The sequence below is a fragment of the Propithecus coquereli genome, unplaced genomic scaffold, assembly GCF_000956105.1.
Source record: "Propithecus coquereli isolate 6110/MARCELLA unplaced genomic scaffold, Pcoq_1.0 Scaffold5, whole genome shotgun sequence".
Classification (NCBI taxonomy): domain Eukaryota; kingdom Metazoa; phylum Chordata; class Mammalia; order Primates; family Indriidae; genus Propithecus; species Propithecus coquereli.
Genome location: NW_012150840.1, coordinates 10,473,478 through 10,491,072, shown reverse-complemented (window position 1 = coordinate 10,491,072; position 17,595 = coordinate 10,473,478). Strand labels below are relative to the sequence as shown.

Below are 17,595 nucleotides of genomic sequence, written 5' to 3'. Positions count from 1 at the left end.
AGTGTTCTCCACACCAAGCCCTGCCCCGTGGCAAGGTGCTATGTAAGCCAGAGAGAGGCCCCCTGTCCTTGTCAAGCTGTTTATCTTCAGGGCTGTATCCTTTATCTACTTTGCACAAAGGACCCTTCCACTGGGACAAAGTATTCTGACTACAAAATAGATGCCGCAAGATAGTTCCAAGAGATCATCTGGCTCAGTTCCTGCCTCCATAAAATAAATAAGCCTCCCATATTAGTGGTCTATTGCTGTGTAACAAATTGTCACAAACGTAGAGGCTTAAAACAATAACCATTTATTACTACCTGCAGTTTCTGTAGCTCACAACCACCCAGGCAGGCTTGACTGGGTTCTCTGCCTAAGGTCTCACAAGGCTGAAATCAGGGTGTCAGCAAGGCTGGGATCGTACCTGGAGGCTCTGGGGAAGTATCTGGTTCCAAGCTCATTCCGATTATTGGTAGAACCCAATTCCATGTGGCTTTAGGTCTGAGATCTCCTTTTCCTTGCTGGCTGTCAACCAGGGACCACTGTTTGCACTTAGAGGTTGCCTTTATCCCTTCTCCCATGATACCCTTCATCTTCAAACCGAAGCCGCATGTGGAATCATCCTCATGCCTCACATCTTTCTGGCTTCCTCCTCTTCTTTAGCCAGAGAAAGCTCTCTGCTTTCAAGGGCCCATGTGATTCAATCAGTCCTGCCTGGGCAATGTCTCTATTTTAAGGTCAGCAATGGTGCCATATCACATCCTGTACCATGTAACATTACGGAGGTGATATCTCAGCATATTCATAGGTTCCAGGGATGGGGGTAGGACATCTTTGGTGGAACATTTTAGAAATTCTGCCTTTCACAGCCTCCCTACCTACCCACAATCCTTTAAAAAGCCAAATCTTTAAGGCTTTTTTGAATAAGCACATTCATACTTCATTTTTTCAGATATGTACCCACTTTGAGCAAACGGTGGCACGTGGCAACATAATTTGCAAATCAATCCAAACTACCTTTTCCCATCATAACTTCTCCCATCATAACTTCTCCCAGACATTTGGGTGGAATCGGATGTTGTCAGTGGTGTGCTGGAGCAGGCGCCTACCAGCCTGCAAGAGCTGATTCTTCAATGTTTAGGAATTTTGCAAGTTGATTGTTAGACTGTTAACCAGCTTGAAATCGACCACAGGGAGAGTATTTTCACCGTGGAAGGCAAAAACTCCAAATCAGGGTTCCTTTTTATTCCCAGAGAGCTGCTTTACCAGCTAGCTCACCACTGGGTATAGCTCTTTAGAGGCCATCCACCTGACCTCCCAGAACATGCTGGAATCCTTTCCACGGCCTTGTTCATGCATGGTCATTATCCTATTTTTTAATACCAGCAGAAACGAGACAATCGCTTCCTTATAAGCAGTTCATCCCACTGATGTAATGGTACATGGAAGGGGTGCAGTCCACCTCCCTGGAACTGCCAGCCGGACGTCCTAGCCCTTTGGAAGCAGCACCCGTGACAGCCCCAGAACCATCTGGTGTGGGCACCATGTCTCCCAGGGGACATCTCTCCTCTGGATCCACATATCAGACCCCACTAGTTAGAAGCACAGTCTTTAGAGCCACACTGAGTTCAAATCCCAGCTCTGCCACTTACTTAGTTTTCACTTCGGGCTAGTGTCTTAACTTTTCTGGTTATCTGGTTTCTTATCTGTGGAAATGTGGATAAAAATAGTACCTACCTCGTAGGTTATTGTAAAGATTAAATGAGATAATATTAACATATACAGAGAACATAGCACCTTGCCTGACCTATACCTACCTCACAGGTTAGTTGTGAGGATTAAATTACTTAATAGAAGTAAAATGCTTAGAGCTATGCCTAGCACAAAGTAAGCATCAGGTAAGTATAAGTAAACTGATTTGAAGTGTGGTTTCTAGACTCCTCATCACCCTAGTCACCCTACCCTGGGTGTACTCTAATGTCCCTCTCAAAATGTAGTGTCAGAATTGACCTAATCAGTCCAGCCTTTGGCTGAAATGCTAGACTCTGATTCCAGCCCCCCACGCCCTGACTAGCAGTAGCATTTGAGCAGCAGCTCTCCTTTCCCTACGTTTTTAGCAGAGCCAGAGAAACTTCTCCACAGAGTCAGGCCGTGGAGCAGCAGCATCTGCATCCCCTGGGACCTGGTGAGGAAGGCAGACTCTTGGGCCCCGCCCCCCGCCCCGCCAGCTCTGCGGAGTCAGAGTCTGCAGGTGAACAGGATGCCTGGGTGATCCACGTGCACATGCAAGTTTGAGAAACATGGTTTTCAGGGAGCCCAGGACACACTTATTTTCAAGAGAAAATCAATTAGAGCATCCTGAGCCTTCTCTTGAGACAGGAGCCTTTTCCCCAGACCTCGGAGGAGGGGTTGGGAGAGTGTCAGTGCTGGGCTGTCAGGGGAGGGGCGGGGGGGTCTGCCTAGGTCACAGAGTCAGAAGCCTAGCAAGGGAAGAGATGGGGGCAGGCGGCAACCAACTGGGGAGATAAAGCAGACAACAAGAAAAACACAACACAGAGACGTGAGGCTTCTGAAAGCTCCATGGAAAGGCTCGCTGCTCCTCCACCAGCTCTGTCCTGCTGCTCCAGATCAAGGCAGTTTTGTGAACAAGAGCTGGCCTGGAGCAGCAAGGATACATTTAGAAGTGATGAAAGGGAACCCTTCTTGATATGGTGAAGAGTCATTTAGTAGGAATCGGGAGGGAAAAGGTCACCGAGTCAGAAGCCCAGCCTGTATTTAGAGATTATTTCTGGCATGGGAGGGCCAAAGGGTTAGGAGGCCACCTACTCACAATGCAATGCAGAGGCAGAGCCACTTATTACCTGCCTACACTGCCAGAATTTCAATGGGGGAATTCTGTGGTTCCTCACTGTGGTGGCAGCTTGGGAATGGTGCCAAGAGCTTATCTACCTGCTTGTAGGAAAAAAGCTATAGGAGTAGGAAAGGACATGTGCTAAAATCCTAGCTCTGCTGCCTGCTAGCTGTGTGACTCTGAGCAAGTTACTTAACCTCTCTGAGCATCTATTTTCTTACCTTTAAAAAGGAAGTAATAATAATACTTATGTTAATACAGCAGAAGGATGAAATAAGAAAGTTCTTCTCATGGTGCTGAAAACCATGTAGGCATAGTATTATCTTGGATTTCGTCCTTCCTTTATAAAGTGAAACTCACAGCATCCTCCTCCAATGTATTATTCATCCATTCAACTCATAAATGCTGCTTACTCCCTCTTTCACTCCAAAGGAACGCAATAGCTAAAGAGAACACTTCCCTTTGCAGTACCCTGAGGACCAGAGGCTGATTTGGAACTGGATGTCCTCGATGCAAAGGAATGTTTTGCAAGGCCAGCCAGACAGCCCAGAAATGCATTCCTAATCCCTTCTGGGTTGTTGGTGGGAGATCTCTTGGGAGCGTCTTTTCCAAGCAGTACAGCCAGGTCTTACCTGGCAATGCTGTATGCTGTGGAAGGCTGGGAGGAGAGGCAGGTGCAGGCCCTGGAGCATCTGACAGCGTTACTGGCTCTAGGAGTAGCTGCCCCCATGACCACTCAGTAACTGCCACTGTGATCGAAGGAGGAATTGGGAATGGGGGGACAAAGGATTCAAAACCCCTTACCTGAACCAATGAGTTAGATCCCCGGGGTGTTGGAGAGATCTTCTGCAGAATGGATAAACATTGTAGCTTATGTGAGCCGAGGGTCAAGGTTTGATGCTACTGGGCTTCTGGCTTCTTTGTCCCACTGAGAATCCTTAGGCATTTCATGAAAGTAGCCTTCAAAATATTTTTTCTCCCTAATGACTTAAATTTTTACTGCAAAAAAGGCAGAGTAGATTCATTCTGCTTGTGTTAGAAATTCACCACTAGTCACTCAGCAAGTCCTGATTGAGGCCTCCTACATGCCAGGTGCTAGGTGGGGCACTGGACCACGGTGCCAAATAAGACAGACAAGTCCCTTGTCCTCGTGGAGCTTACACACTAATGTGGACAGACAGGCGGTAAATGAGAAACTAACCAGCTACCTTCAGGCTGCAGTAAGTGCACTGAAGGGAACGAGCAGAGTGATGATATGGAAAGTGACCACCTCGAGATAAGGTGGCCAGGGAAGGCCTCTCTGAGGAAGGGATGTTTACTGAGGACAAGGATCAGCACAAACCCGGGTGAAGACTGTCCCAGGCAGAGGGAATAGCATGGGGATGCCCTATGTAGGAACGGGCTTGATTTGAGGAATAGGAAGACCAGCGTGTCTGGGCCCCATGAGCAGGGGGAGAACATTATGAGTGAGATCTGAGAGGCCAACAGCAGCTGGATGGAGCAAGCTCCCATAGGCCACAGTAAGGGCTTTGCATTTATTCCAATCACAGGGGGATGATAGGACCTGAACTGCATATTTAATAGATAACCTGGCTGTGATGTGGGGAAGGGATTGAATGAGGAGGACAAAGGCAGGAGCAGGGAAATCTCTTAGGAGGATACTGCAGAGTCCAAGGGAGAAGCGATGGTGTCCGGATCTAGGCTCTGATGGCACCGGGAAAGGTGTGGTAAATTGAATATGCTCGGGACAGGGCAAGGTGGTCGGGGGATGAGTGAGGGAAAGGAAGGAGTCAGGTGACTCTGGATGTGGGGCTTGAGCAGTTTGGTAGATGATGGTGTCATTGACTGAATGGGGGAGGAACAAGTTTGGAAAGAGAAACTCAAGACCTGGCTGGTGACTCTTACTAAATTTAAATGTTCTTGTGGCCTCATTTGTGACTTGAGCAGAAGTGGGAACTTTCTCAGTTTTCAAGAGCTGGAAGGGATTTCTCTAGCCTCCAGGCAAGGTAACACCTTAAGTTCAAACAGACATGCTGCCTTCCCCAGGAGTGATCTCAGTGGCAGAATCCCACACTGCCTCCTCCTCCCATCCCACCCTGGTGGTTCCAGCTAGCTAACCTGGGTTCCTCCTGTGGCTGTCCTCATCTCTGTTGTCCCCAACCAAGATGTCAATGGCATCTTCTTCTCTTTATCTGCTCACTAAAAATCAAAACAAGCACAAACCACGCCATGTTGTAGGACATGTGGTCTGTCCAACCCAGAGCAGAGCTCATCGCTGATGGGGGCACAGGCCAGACTTTGACAGAATGGGAGAGGTGCTCTCTGTTACCACTCTTAACATTCCCAGCCCCTCTAATAACCCATTTGGGATCTATCATTCCTGTTTTATCCAAACCTTTCTTGACCTGACTTCTATTTCTAGCTTGTACCACCTTTTGGGTCACCAATTCTATTTATTGATTTCCCCTTATTTTCTGACTTAATGGCTGGAGATGGTAAGATTCCCTTACATATTACTCTCAAGCCACCAAACTGGGGTCGTTGTCACTCTTAGTAATAATGGCTGCTATTTAATAAACATTTAGTAGGGAGCACAAGAGCCAAGAGCTTCACATGTATTATCTCATTTGAGAACACTACAGAGTCAGAACTACTATTCCATTCTACACATGAGACTTGAAGAGCTTTAGCAAGTTGCCCAAGGTCACCTAGCTAGTGAGGGGTAGAGGTGAGACTTGAACACAGGGCATCAGTCTCCATTACCTGGAAGAAGGAAGGCCAAAGCATTGTGGCCAGTCACAAGTTGAATAGTCACGCTCTCCATGGTGGCTAGCCAGGTTTTCTATGACTGGGGTGGGTGTGACAAGTGACAAAGGCTTGGAGTCTGTCTTTGTAAGTGGTGGGGTGGTGGGGAGAGGGCTGTGTTAGTAACTGCTGTTGCATTCACTTCAGGAGTGATGGACCCAGATCTGATTCGCGGGATCAGCAGTATGGACAATGGAGCCTGTGTAGACATCCAAAGCTCTAATGGTGACTTGGGGAAGACTGGGAGAGCAGAGATGTTGTCCCAAGCTAGCATGGAAAGACATTCCTACTTTATGAAAAAGAATAAAGGGAGAACATCTTGACTGGGGTCTGGCCCTGAAAAGTCCCCTCATTAAGCAGTAGTTTGGAGAGGCCCAGGTCTACCACTGTTTTTAAAGCCAGTAATATTAAAAAAGAGGAAAAAAAAAAAAAGAAAGATAGAAATGCAAAGCTGGGTTACTAAAATTGTTTTATATTTTTAAATATTTACATTAACAAAATAACACCTTTTAACATAAAAAGCAATATAATTGTGCTAGACACAAGATCATTGGAGAACTTAGAAATTAATCATAATTCAGGGTGCCCTAGAGTTAAAGGGGTCCGGCTAGTGTGTCCCTGTGACTGCAGAAGCTTCTTTGGAGAAAACATCAGTAATCTTTGAGGCCCGCCGTGAATTACCAGAATGTGTGACACGGGTGGAACAGCCCTCCTGGCTCCCCTGTGATCATCACAGCCATGCAGAAAGGGAAAAATTCTATTATTTCTGGGCAAGGTTTCCACAGACCAATTAGTCCCTCCCTTTCTGCTTTTTATTATAAAATAAACCTTTTGGATCAACATCAGCTGATTTTGAAAGCCAAAAAATTCTGTCCTGTGCCAAAAGCAAGAGGGATAAGGAAGCAGATATTATGGGAGGACCTTAATGCTCCAGCCTTTATGAGTATATTGTTTCATTGCTCTCATAACCGCCCCAGGGAAGGTGTAAGCATTACTCCTCCTGTTTGTATGTCGGTTAATTGATTTGTCCAAGATCACACAGCATACGCGGGGCTAGAACCCAGAGCCTTTGGCTGGGAAGCTCTTTCTTTGCAGTGTCCGAATGTGATCGTGCCATGAAGCCACAGGAAGCTCGGGAGGATCCCCCGTGAGGCTGGAGGGGCCCCGGGCAGCCACTGTCCTCCAAGCCCCTGGGGTGTTCAGCAAGCTTGGACACTTTGCTGTTTCCTTCTCTTCTGTTTCTTCTCCTGGCTGACTTGGCCCCACCCTACTCCTTGCTTATGATACTTATTTTTCCATCCACAGCAAAACAGTTCACATCAAGGTAATTGATGGTGAGGCGTATGAGAAAAACAAGAATTACTTCATTGAGATGATGGGCCCCCGCATGGTGGATATGAGTTTTCAGAAAGGTGTAGTACCCCGTCCTCCACACTAACATTAGCGCCCTTCTCTCCCCTTCTGTTTCTTCCTCTCTCCACCCTGTTCGTCTCCTCTCCTCCTGTCTTCTGACTCGGGTTCACTTTCCCTTGTTTCTTCTCTTGCTTTCTCTTTCACTCTCTTTTCACTTCTCCCTCTCTGTCTCCTCCTTCTGCTCTCAGCTCTGTCTTAACACCTGTCAGCCTGTCACATGGTAGCCACGAGGGATGCTCAAGACCAGCGCTGATTTTTCTGGGGTGGGGAAATGAGTGTGGGGAAAGAGAGAGAGAGCTGGTGCGCTGCGAGTGTCATATATGAGGCTCTCAGCTTCTTTTGGGTGGCTTAGTGCATAAGAAGGAAAAGGCCTGAGAGCACCAGCCAGGAGGGCAGCACCAGGAAACAGAATCAGCAGAGATCTCCATGGGGCAGTATTCTCAGGGCTAAGCTTGAAATTGAGAATCAATATCCATGGATCATGGCTCATCCCACTCTCTAAAGCAGGCCCCAGGAGCCGTCTGATCTGCCACATGCCTACTATCAAGGCTTGTTTCTCTCCCTGACCTTGACTGAGCTGAAAATACAGATTTGAGTTCTATGTCTAGGTCAAAGACCTACCTGCCTTCCTTGACTTTTCCCATTAAGAGCATCTGGGTGTGCAGGCAGAGAGTTAGAACAACGGGAGAGAGGATTCTGACCAGAATGGATGCTTCCTTAAGAAGTCCATGGGACTTCTCAGAGTGGATGAAACCTTTGCCTTCAACTTAAATGACCCCCTGCATCCCATGGCCTCCAATAGGTAAGTCAGGAAACCCTTTCCTGGATAGACCATACCGTGGGGAAGAAAGACGCCAGTACTGGGACATTGTTCCTTCCCTGGCCGGGCTGTCCCTCGTGCCCTGCCAGAGCACCACCTTCCCATACCACAGCAGAGTCTCTGCAGCAGAAAAACAGCCTCATACCTTCTAAACAGCCCCAGGGTCCCATATCAAGGGTCAAGAGAAATTCCCAAAAATGCCGCTTGACAACCAATGAGTTTTGTCCTTCGTCCACTGAGTGAGGTATGAAAAGGTGTCTCAAAAATGCCCAAAAGGTGAAAAAAAATGTACACTCATGCATAGCTTAATGACGGGTTATGTTCTGAGAAATGCCTCATTAGGAGATTCCATCATTGTGTGAACATCGCGGAGTGCACTTACCCAAGCCTAGGTTGTATAGTCTACTACGCACCTCAGCTCTGTGATATAGCCCATTGCTCCTGGGCTACAAACCTGCACGGCATGTTGCTGAACTGAGAACCGTAGGCAATTGGAACACTATGTTAAGTATTTGTGTATCTAAATATGTCTAAACATAGAAAAGGTACAGTCGAAACACAGTATTATAATCTCATGGGACCACTGCAGTATATGCAGTTCATCGTTAACTGAAATGTCGTTATGTGGTGCATGACTGTACCTGTAAAATACACACATCCCACAAATGCGCAGCAAGTCCTGCCCAACCAACCACCTCAGATCAGCCTACTACGTCATAGGTAGCAAAGCTGAGTCCATCTTCAGAATATAATAGGAACATCGGAGAAGGCATTTAGGCCACCATTCATTAGCACCTCTTTGTCCTTTAGAGGGCATTTAGGTTCCGGGCCAAAAAAGAAAAGGCAGAAAATAATAATTCTGGCTTACTAGTGGGACCTGCTGGGCTCCATGAGAGACCAGGAGAAGCCACACAGGAAGAGCCAGGCCCATGTAGCAACCTCTCCACATGACCATGGGTCTGAGCCAGCCTGGAGCCTGTCTGTAGAGGGGAGTGATTTTCAAGGAAACTTTGCTTCCCTGGGTGATTTGTTTTTAAAAGACGCTATGCTTTGTTGACACACCCAGAGACAAACAGAAACCTCCATCACCTTGTGCCCTGGACCCATGATAATCAACATTTAAAGAAGCCAGTTTGGGGACGTATCACCCCTATATGATGGAAGTCCAGAGTTGACTTATAATTTGATGATTTATATCATTTTCTTCACATTTTTCCAGAAGTGGATCAGCTGTAAATGGCAAAGGATTCCTATATCATATTGTGGTTAATACATATATATTTCAGTTCCCCCCACTGAAGCCCTATGAGACAAAGAATGGAATTCTGACTCCCTTTCTTTTCTCTCTCTCTCTCTCTCTCTCTCTCTCTCTCTGTGGTTTCCCCTCCTTATAAATACTTATTTTTTTTAAATTTTCTTTATGAGGCTCACAATAGAATGGAGTATAAACACAGAGAAGGGACACAAGCCTTGGCTTCTGCTGACGTATTTCCTGTTGTGGACCCTGGGTCATTTCTGATGGGCCAGTAGTTTACGTGTTGTCCAGAGAATCGGCACCGTTACCATGTGACACCCAACGGAATGTGCTGCCCACTCACTTCCTACTAACCCGCAGCAGGATCTAAAGCGCCTCCTCCCCACCCCTCTTCTTTCCTCCCCACTTCCATCCTGGATTTCTGGCTCCCTCCCTTGCCCATCTTTCCTAGCCTCACTCCCTTTCCCCCTCGCTCATGAGAACGACTGTGACCAAGGAGACAAGAAGAGCTAAGACCATTTTTTATGTGGGAACAACACAATCCACCATGGTCCTGTCACAAGCCACCATGGCAGGACCAGGCTGCATGTGCCAAGAGTGAATGGGAAGGATTCTAAAGGCTGGTGCTCCAGCCGACCAATCCGTCAACCACCCCAGTCGACACACTCTCTCTCTTGTTGTCCCTACAGGAAAACCATAAGGGTTAAAATAGTAGATGAGGAGGAATACGAAAGGCAAGAGAATTTCTTCATTGCCCTTGGTGAACCGAAATGGATGGAACGTGGAATATCAGGTGTGAGATTCTTTAAAAACAAAACAACCACCAAAAGAAAGAAAGAACGAATTTAAACAAACTGAAAAACAAAAGAAAAAGCAACTATATTTTTGTCTCCCCTTCTTTTTTTTCCCCTTCTCTTCCTTTCTCTTTTTGACCAACGGACTTTTTTTATTCTTTTCCCTCCTGTATTCTCGCTCTCACCCTGTTTCGGTATCATCTCTGCCTTCTCAGCCTTAGCTTATTTCCAAATTCCTCCTTTCCCGCCTTCTGGGCAGCACTGCAGCCACAACTCCTTGTGACCCTAAGGAGTGACTTCCGTGTTTTGTGACAAGTATCCAATTATCCAATTGCCACCAGCCCATGCACCCTCCCCTCCCCCACCCTATCCCCCACTGTAACCTGTAAATGTAAAAACTCCTTGGTGGGTGGGGAGGAGAAGAAAAAGAAAGGAATGTAATGTGATGCATGCCCGTGGCCCCTCCCTGCTTTCCTTCCCATGACCCTCAATCTCTAACCTGGATTGAATGTGGGAGGGTCTGGGATGGGGATTGGGGCCCAGGTTGCAATGATGCTTTGGCAGTTTTCTGCTGCATTCCCCAACCTCTGTTGAATACTTGGCAGGTTACTCACTTACAGAGTGGCCCCTAGGCCTCTCTGCCCTTCGTGGAGGTAAGTGTATTATCTGGCTATTTCACAGTTGGGTGGACTGTGGCATGGAAAGGTGAACCAGTTGTCAGAGGCCGCAACTTCCGAGAGCTCTCTCTTAGAGCTGGCTTCTGACTACGCGATCTGGAACCCTGAGCTATCTTTCCTCTCTTGGGCATCCCACCCCATCACATTCTACTCCTGTTCCTAGCCCAAGGTAGGGTACCTTATAGAGGTTACTTTGGAATAATGCAATCTCTAAAACAGAAAACTGAGAGTTTGCAAAAGAAAGGAAGTAATTTCAGATATGAAAATTCCCAGTGGGCCCTGGAAAAGGGCTGATATTGGGCAGGTGTAGGTGGTACTAGTCCCCAAGAAGCAGGTGTTGGATGGTTCAGAGACATCTGCCTTTGCTTGGCATCTGCAAGTGAGCATATTGCCCAGATCCCAAGTAGGCTTCATCCCACACTAGAGAAGTGGCCTTGGCCCTGCTTTCCTCAGGATGTGCATCTCAGAATGCCTGCCAGGGGTTCATCCCTGAGGGGGTGATAATAACATTGCAACCAGGGCAGATGCAAGGAAGGACATCTTCCCTTGAAGAAAATGATTAGAAATCACTTCTTTGAATGTGTTGAAGGAATAGATGTGGGAATGGGTAGGAGTGCTCTTGGGAAACAGCAAGAGGATGTTCACTTTCCCATTCAGGACAGACATGCTGCTGGGAGCCTCATGGAGAATGCAGCAGTGAAATTCACCTGTTTGTCAAAAAGGGGTGATCATTCTGCAACTATTTCATATTCACAAGACAAGGAGCAGCATAAAGCCTATCACTCAAGGACGGATCTAAGAGATTCAGCAGGTGCCCTCCCAAAGTCTTCTCTATGGGTCTTCTCAGACCCATGTGATCAGTCAGTTCCCATTGTCTGCTGGGGACCTCTCTGCAGAGCTGACCAGTTCTGTGCTGACACTGGTTTGAACACCCCTGGTATTGTGGAGGCTGAGGCCCTCTCCATCTTCCATTGCTGGTCTTCTTCTTGGCCACCTAAAAGACGTTGTCATCAGCCTGACTACCAAAAAGTGCTGGAAGAAAGAGAATATCTGTGGTTCCATTGTTTCCCATGTTGTATTCCTGTGATCTTCCAGTTCCTGCCACCAAAAATATTCTCAGAAGTTGTCTCAGCACCTGACCTACTCGTTCCTACCTCCCTTGAGCATTTACTCCACATATCCATAATTAGTTGGAGGCAGCAGATAGATACCCAAGGCCATTGTAAGCCAGCTTCATCAATTTCCACAGTCCCAGCTACTTAGGTTCAAATGAAAGCAACACAAGATAATACAGGGTACTGGAAGGAAGGCACTGGCTCTTGACAAGAGAAAGGGACTAGAAGTCCATGCGTGCCTTTATTCCATTAGTAAAGAGGCTCTCTGGCCAAGCTCAGTGGCTCACGCCTATAATCCTAGCACTCTGGGAGGCTGAGGAGAGAGGGATCACTTGAAGCCAGGAGTTTGAGACCAGCCTGAGCAAGAGCAAGACAAGACCCCATCTCTAAAAAAAAAAATTAGAAAAATTAACCAGGCATGGCGGCACGTGTCTATAGGCCCAGCTACTTGGGAGGCTGAGGCAGGAGGATCCTTGGAGCCAAGGAGTGTGAGGTTGCTATGATGATGCCACTGCACTCTAACCTGGGCAACAGAGCAAGACTCTGTCTCAAAAAAAAAAAAAAGAGAGGCTCTTCTTTTCTGCCTCGCCTAAGTACCCCTTCCAACAGCATAACAGAGAGTGACCTAAGATAAGCCTTGAGGCTTTCAAAAGACCTAGCCAAATACAAACGTCTATGGCTATGCCCCATTTGAGAAAACTTCCTTTTCTGCACTGAGTTTTTTCTCAAAGGAGATGTCAACAAAGCCCTGGTGGAGCCTAGTCCTGGAGGAGGGAGCAGATGAGAAGACAAGGATTTCAGCAAGATATCTGTGTGATATGCCCCCAGATCTCCCCAGTGACCAAGATGCCAAGATGGAAGTTGCCAATCAGAAACTTGTCAGTTTCCCAGCCTCCTATTCCATTGTCTAGGGGGTTAATTTTCAGTTTCTTCAGTTTTTCCCATATTTTGGCATCAGACCATAAGATGAAAGGTCATAAAACCTGAATGTCTAGATGCAGAATCAAATGAAAACCCATCCAGATTTCCAGAATTCCCTGCTGTTCTCAGAGTGAGAGATAGAAGAATGGCAATTGCTTTTCATTATCACTGCTGCATGGGAGAGGCTTAGACACTCAAAATGATACAGTCTCTCCATGGTCAAAATGACAATTGCATTTTTTAAAAATATAAAGAACTGCATTTGAAATAGGAGACTGTATTCTTGGCAAACAAAACAGGCTTCAGAGGTTAGATTAAAAGCTCTGGATGAGCTGGGGGAAGGAACAAAGAGAGACTGGATAGGAAACAAGTTGCCCCAGGGTGGAGCAAACCCGGAGTCTAGAAGTGGACTTCTGAGAGCAACATTGAGTACATCATCAGGGCGGTTGGGCCTGGACATTGGACGTCTCAGGTGTGAAAGGAAAGCTCTCTTCCCCTAGAAGGGGGCCTGTTTGCTCCTCCTCTTTCCACATCCGTGGGCTCACCCTGACAAGCTGCCCAGATGCTTCCTAATTACTCACTGAGCTATGCTCTTTCCTGTTTGTCCCTGGGTGTCTGGGCAGGAAAAAATGACTCTCACCTGACCTTGGGGATTAATATAGGGGAAAGAAAGGTTCAGCCCCAGCTTCTCTCATCAGCAGCAGTAGGAAAAACACTCTCAAGGTATTGTGTCACTCAGAGTTGGCTACCTGGATCTCGCTGACCCATCTACAACTGCTGAGTGGGAAGTCTTGGATTCATGGAGACAATGATCAGAGAATGATGCAAATCCAGCTACTGCAGGCCCTCTCACTACTCTAGGGGTGAGACAGATGTTGGGAGTGGGGGATGTCTGAGTGAACAACCAGGGCATCCAGGACCTTTTTGGAAGAGCTACCCTTGTCCAGCCTACTTGGGTGCATTGATGTTTCCGCTGGAACTTGGGGGCCAAGAGGTGCTCTTCCATGCGGATCCGTAGAAGGAGCAGAATAAACAATCTCTCTTGTTATCTATCTTAATGGAGTGAGGAGATTCATTGATCCATTATGCCTTGGAATTCTAGCTGGGGAATACAAGAAAAAAGTCAACTGCTATTTGCCCTGTTTATATACCATGCAGATTCTGGATCTACATGTATCTTCAGTGGCTGTGAATATAGGATGATTAATCACAGGCCTGAGTTGCATTCGTAGAGATTCTTGGAAGAAACTATTCACAGACCCCCTAAACCCCCCACACAGATACACACTTCTTCCTCAGCAATGCCCATCAGTCAGCAGCTGTACCAGGAATATGTGGCAGTGGTTCCCAGACCTTTATCTGACAAGAGCCAAGGAGTGAGGGGCTGAACTAAGATACCATGGATATGAAAATGTGGTGTGTCACAAGAATTTTTTAAATTTTTAGACCTTGAAGTCTAAGAGAGTTTATCATAAGTACAAATTCAGTGGCTAGGAACAACCTGTGTTGGGTGTGTCTTTAACTCAGTTTCCCAGCTCACATAGGGTTGTCATCTCCTATTTACGTATAGCTGTTGGTATGACAGTCTCTCTGTCAGTCTCTCTGATTTAGCTTGCCCTTTCTAGAACAAAAAGACCGCTACCCAGAGATGCAATACCATAGGATCTATGGAAAAGACAATTGCCAAAACAAACAGCAAACAGCAAACCTTTATTGAACACTACTCACTGTAGGGACTTCGCTAGGCACAGGTGATACAAAATGGTAGTTGTCTATGGCCCGATCTCCAGGATATATCTATTAAAAAGACAAACCATTCAAGGAAAACATTCTGCAGGACTTACCTTTTCACCAAGTCATTCTTTTAGGGGAAATTAAAGTTCTGGTCAACACAGTAGCTAGGAAGCTGTTTGTGGCCATGGAAACCTTACTCGCACTGGGAAGCCAAGCATGACCTGATTATGAGGTTGGGGATAGAAGACGTGGAACTGGCCACTGTTCCACTTTTGCACACTTCTACCCAGTGCTCTGAGCTCCCATTCAAGCCCCATGGTCATATCTGCCACTGATAAGCTAGCTATTCTGGCAGGGTTGCAACCTACACAATTTTCATGATAACTGGATTCTCACTCCTTTACAGACTGCATCACAAATGCCCCATCCACTGGGCTCCCCAACCCTCACACCTCCATTCCCAGCCCTCAGGGTTGCCGGGAAGGTGCAGGAAAAACTCTCTCCTAACCACAGGGCCACGGTGCTCAGCAGCCTCTCCAGCTGCTCACACCTCTTGCTGTTGCTGCTGCTGCTGCGCATGCCCGAGTACTGCTTTGTGCATGCGGTGGCCGAGCGCTCACCTACTAAGCTCACTGCTTCCCTCATGCTGCCAGCAACCACAAAGCCCAGGGATACTTTCAAGATGGGACCTTAATGCTTTTTCCTTTTCTTTCTTCCCCTTGTCTGGTATCCATTTGCAAACAGCGCTCCTGTTATCTCCAGGTAAGAGGTGTCTTGCCCCCTCTTTTCTACTTCTTGCCAGTGCCATTATTTAGTTGAAGACCAATGTCCTTTGATTTGTTTAATAGAAACCACAGGCTTGAGTTAACCTGACAAGTTCTCCCAAGGACTGGGAGATTTATTTTCCCCATGAAGTAATTGTGAGGAAGTAGGCAATTGCTTGAGCACCATTTCTGTCAGTGAAGGTGGGTAAAGGCTGATCTTCTCTGGGACCAGGGAGAGATGAAATTTATCAAGGAGATGGTGGTTCATAGGCTTCTCTTGAGTTTTAATTCATCTGCCATCTCGTGTTGTGGGGGAAGAGAAGGTGAGAGTCAGAGCTGGAATCTCCTGATAGGATTGTGATGGGATTTGAAAGAATCTAGAATTTTACTGAAACTGGAGAACTTCCATCTCATCACAGCTGAGACTTAAATTGCTAGAATTTTGCTTCATTTGTCATTGACCCTTAAATCACATGTGCCGTGAACAAGAAGAATTAGCATGTTACAGATGGGGGTGGGGGGCAATGTTCTGGCTGGAAATAGAAATATTAGAGAATTTTTTTTGGAGAGATTCTCATGCAGAATCTAGATCCGGTGAAGGACATACACCTACTTTAAGAGTATGCTTGCATAAGTGGAAAGCAATCATAAAAGCACCAAATTTCATGGGCAGATAGGCAAACATTTTCAGCACATCTAGCAATACTATAACTCTTGATGCAGGCAGAGTGGCCTATACAAGACAGTTTTCAATATATTTTAAAAGAACAGCTTATATTTCATCAATTCTTTGAAGATAGAAAAAAAATAAGGGTCTTCAAGAGGCAAAACATCTTACAGAGTTCATTGGTATTCAAAATCACCTATAGGCTACACCCTGGATTTAGGAAGGGATGTTGTACCTAGTAAGGACATTTGCTTTCTGGGAGCCTTAAACAAAAAAAAATGTAGGCAATTCCTACATTTTCTTTTTGTGGAAAAAAAGTTATGCCAGTTTCCTCGGTTTCTCGCTTTCTTTTTATACCAATAGCATAGGCTTATCCCAGCCCTGTGTTCTCCACTCTTCTCCCAGGATATTGATGTCATAGCACCGGTTCTTTCTTCTCCACTTCACTCATGCTCTTGCCTGTGAAGATATTTGAGCTTCACTGTTCTGACTCTGTCCTCCACCCCATACACAGATACACACAACAAACAGTGCGATTATGTTTAAACTTCTTTATACTTTTAACATATTTGTAAATATCAATAGAAGTGAAAGTAGGGAAAAAGAAGAGTATCTTTTTCTAGATCTTTCAATCGTTAGGCCTTTAATTTAGGAGCCCTCAATTAGGATTTAAATACACTGGAAATCTCAAATCCTGGTTTTAATTTTCCTGGGTGGACAGGCAAACATGATTAACATGCCTGTTGGTGGAAGAGAGAGTAAATATGTTCATTCTGAGCCACCCCACCAAGCTCAGGGGCCTCAGAGTGACAGCAATGGCTGTACCACCCTGCTTCTTTCTGAGGATGCCTGCAGAGTATTCACAGAAACCTATTCTTATCTGGCCTGGCAAGCTCTTTGTTCTTCCAATATTTGTTCAATCTCTCATCCTATTCATATTCTCTCCCCCCACTCCCCCTCTTTCTCTCTCTCGCTCTCTCTCTCTCTCTCTCTCTCCTCCCCACCTATCTTCCTATTCCTAGGACTGAGAGTTTGTTTAGCCCATCTGAATATCTAGATCACCCATCATTTATTCTGTTTACTTGAAATTCTGCAGAAGCACATAAAGAAGTGATCAGAATCACTATGGTCTTTTGAGTTTGAGACTTATTCTCTCAAGAAATTAACTTAATTTGAATTTAAAGGAATGATCACGACAAAAATAGAAAAAGACAGGAATTACTGCCAAACCGCGAAACTAGATCAGAATTGATTTAAAGGCATGCAAATAAATCAATTAACAGATTTTTACAGAGTGCCTCTGTGGGGCTGTGGGGGATCCAAAGATAGAAGATTGGTTATTTGTCAAAAAGATTATTGCAGAAAGCTAGATGGAAAAACTGACTGTCACTACAGGGGTGGACAGATCAGCAGGTAGATCAATATCCTGCCACATGGATATAGTGCTAGATTGATATCTAGACCAGAGGTTAGACAGATACATTTATATGTCACTGGAGAGCTCATTATATTGGTATAAAGTTCTTGTGTCACATGTAAAGTATGACACGTGGGAATTGGGGAGGGAGGAGTGGAATAACACTGTCACTGCTAAGATAGACATTGTGATATGGTGCTAAATCCAGAAAGTAGAGGAAACCGGTACCCATAAGGAATCTGTATGTCTTTTTCTAAGGGTTCTTTTCCCGGAGTAGCTTGCAGTCTGGCTTCTACAATCTCTGGCTTCATAGTGAAAACCCTAGATTCACCCAGATTTGCCTTCAGAATTAACTAATCAAAGACTCGGATTCAATGGAT

General features: G+C 46.0%; 1 protein-coding gene across 5 annotated transcripts in view; it reads left to right on the top strand.

Moving 5' to 3' along the window:
* Positions 1–17,595, top strand: part of SLC8A3 (solute carrier family 8 (sodium/calcium exchanger), member 3) — a 137,169-nt gene that overhangs the window by 110,841 nt on the left and 8,733 nt on the right. For 2 of the 5 annotated variants that reach the window (XM_012656092.1, XM_012656090.1), the window contains exons 3-4: positions 9,816–9,919; positions 15,112–15,129. The exons of 1 other annotated variant lie outside the window; for it this stretch is intronic. In XM_012656092.1, the coding sequence (XP_012511546.1) occupies positions 9,816–9,919; positions 15,112–15,129 (122 nt within the window). Of the gene's footprint in view, positions 1–6,943; positions 7,051–9,815; positions 9,920–15,111; positions 15,130–17,595 lie in introns of all 5 variants that reach the window. 2 more of the 5 variants (XM_012656091.1, XM_012656093.1) reach the window with 2 other exon arrangements.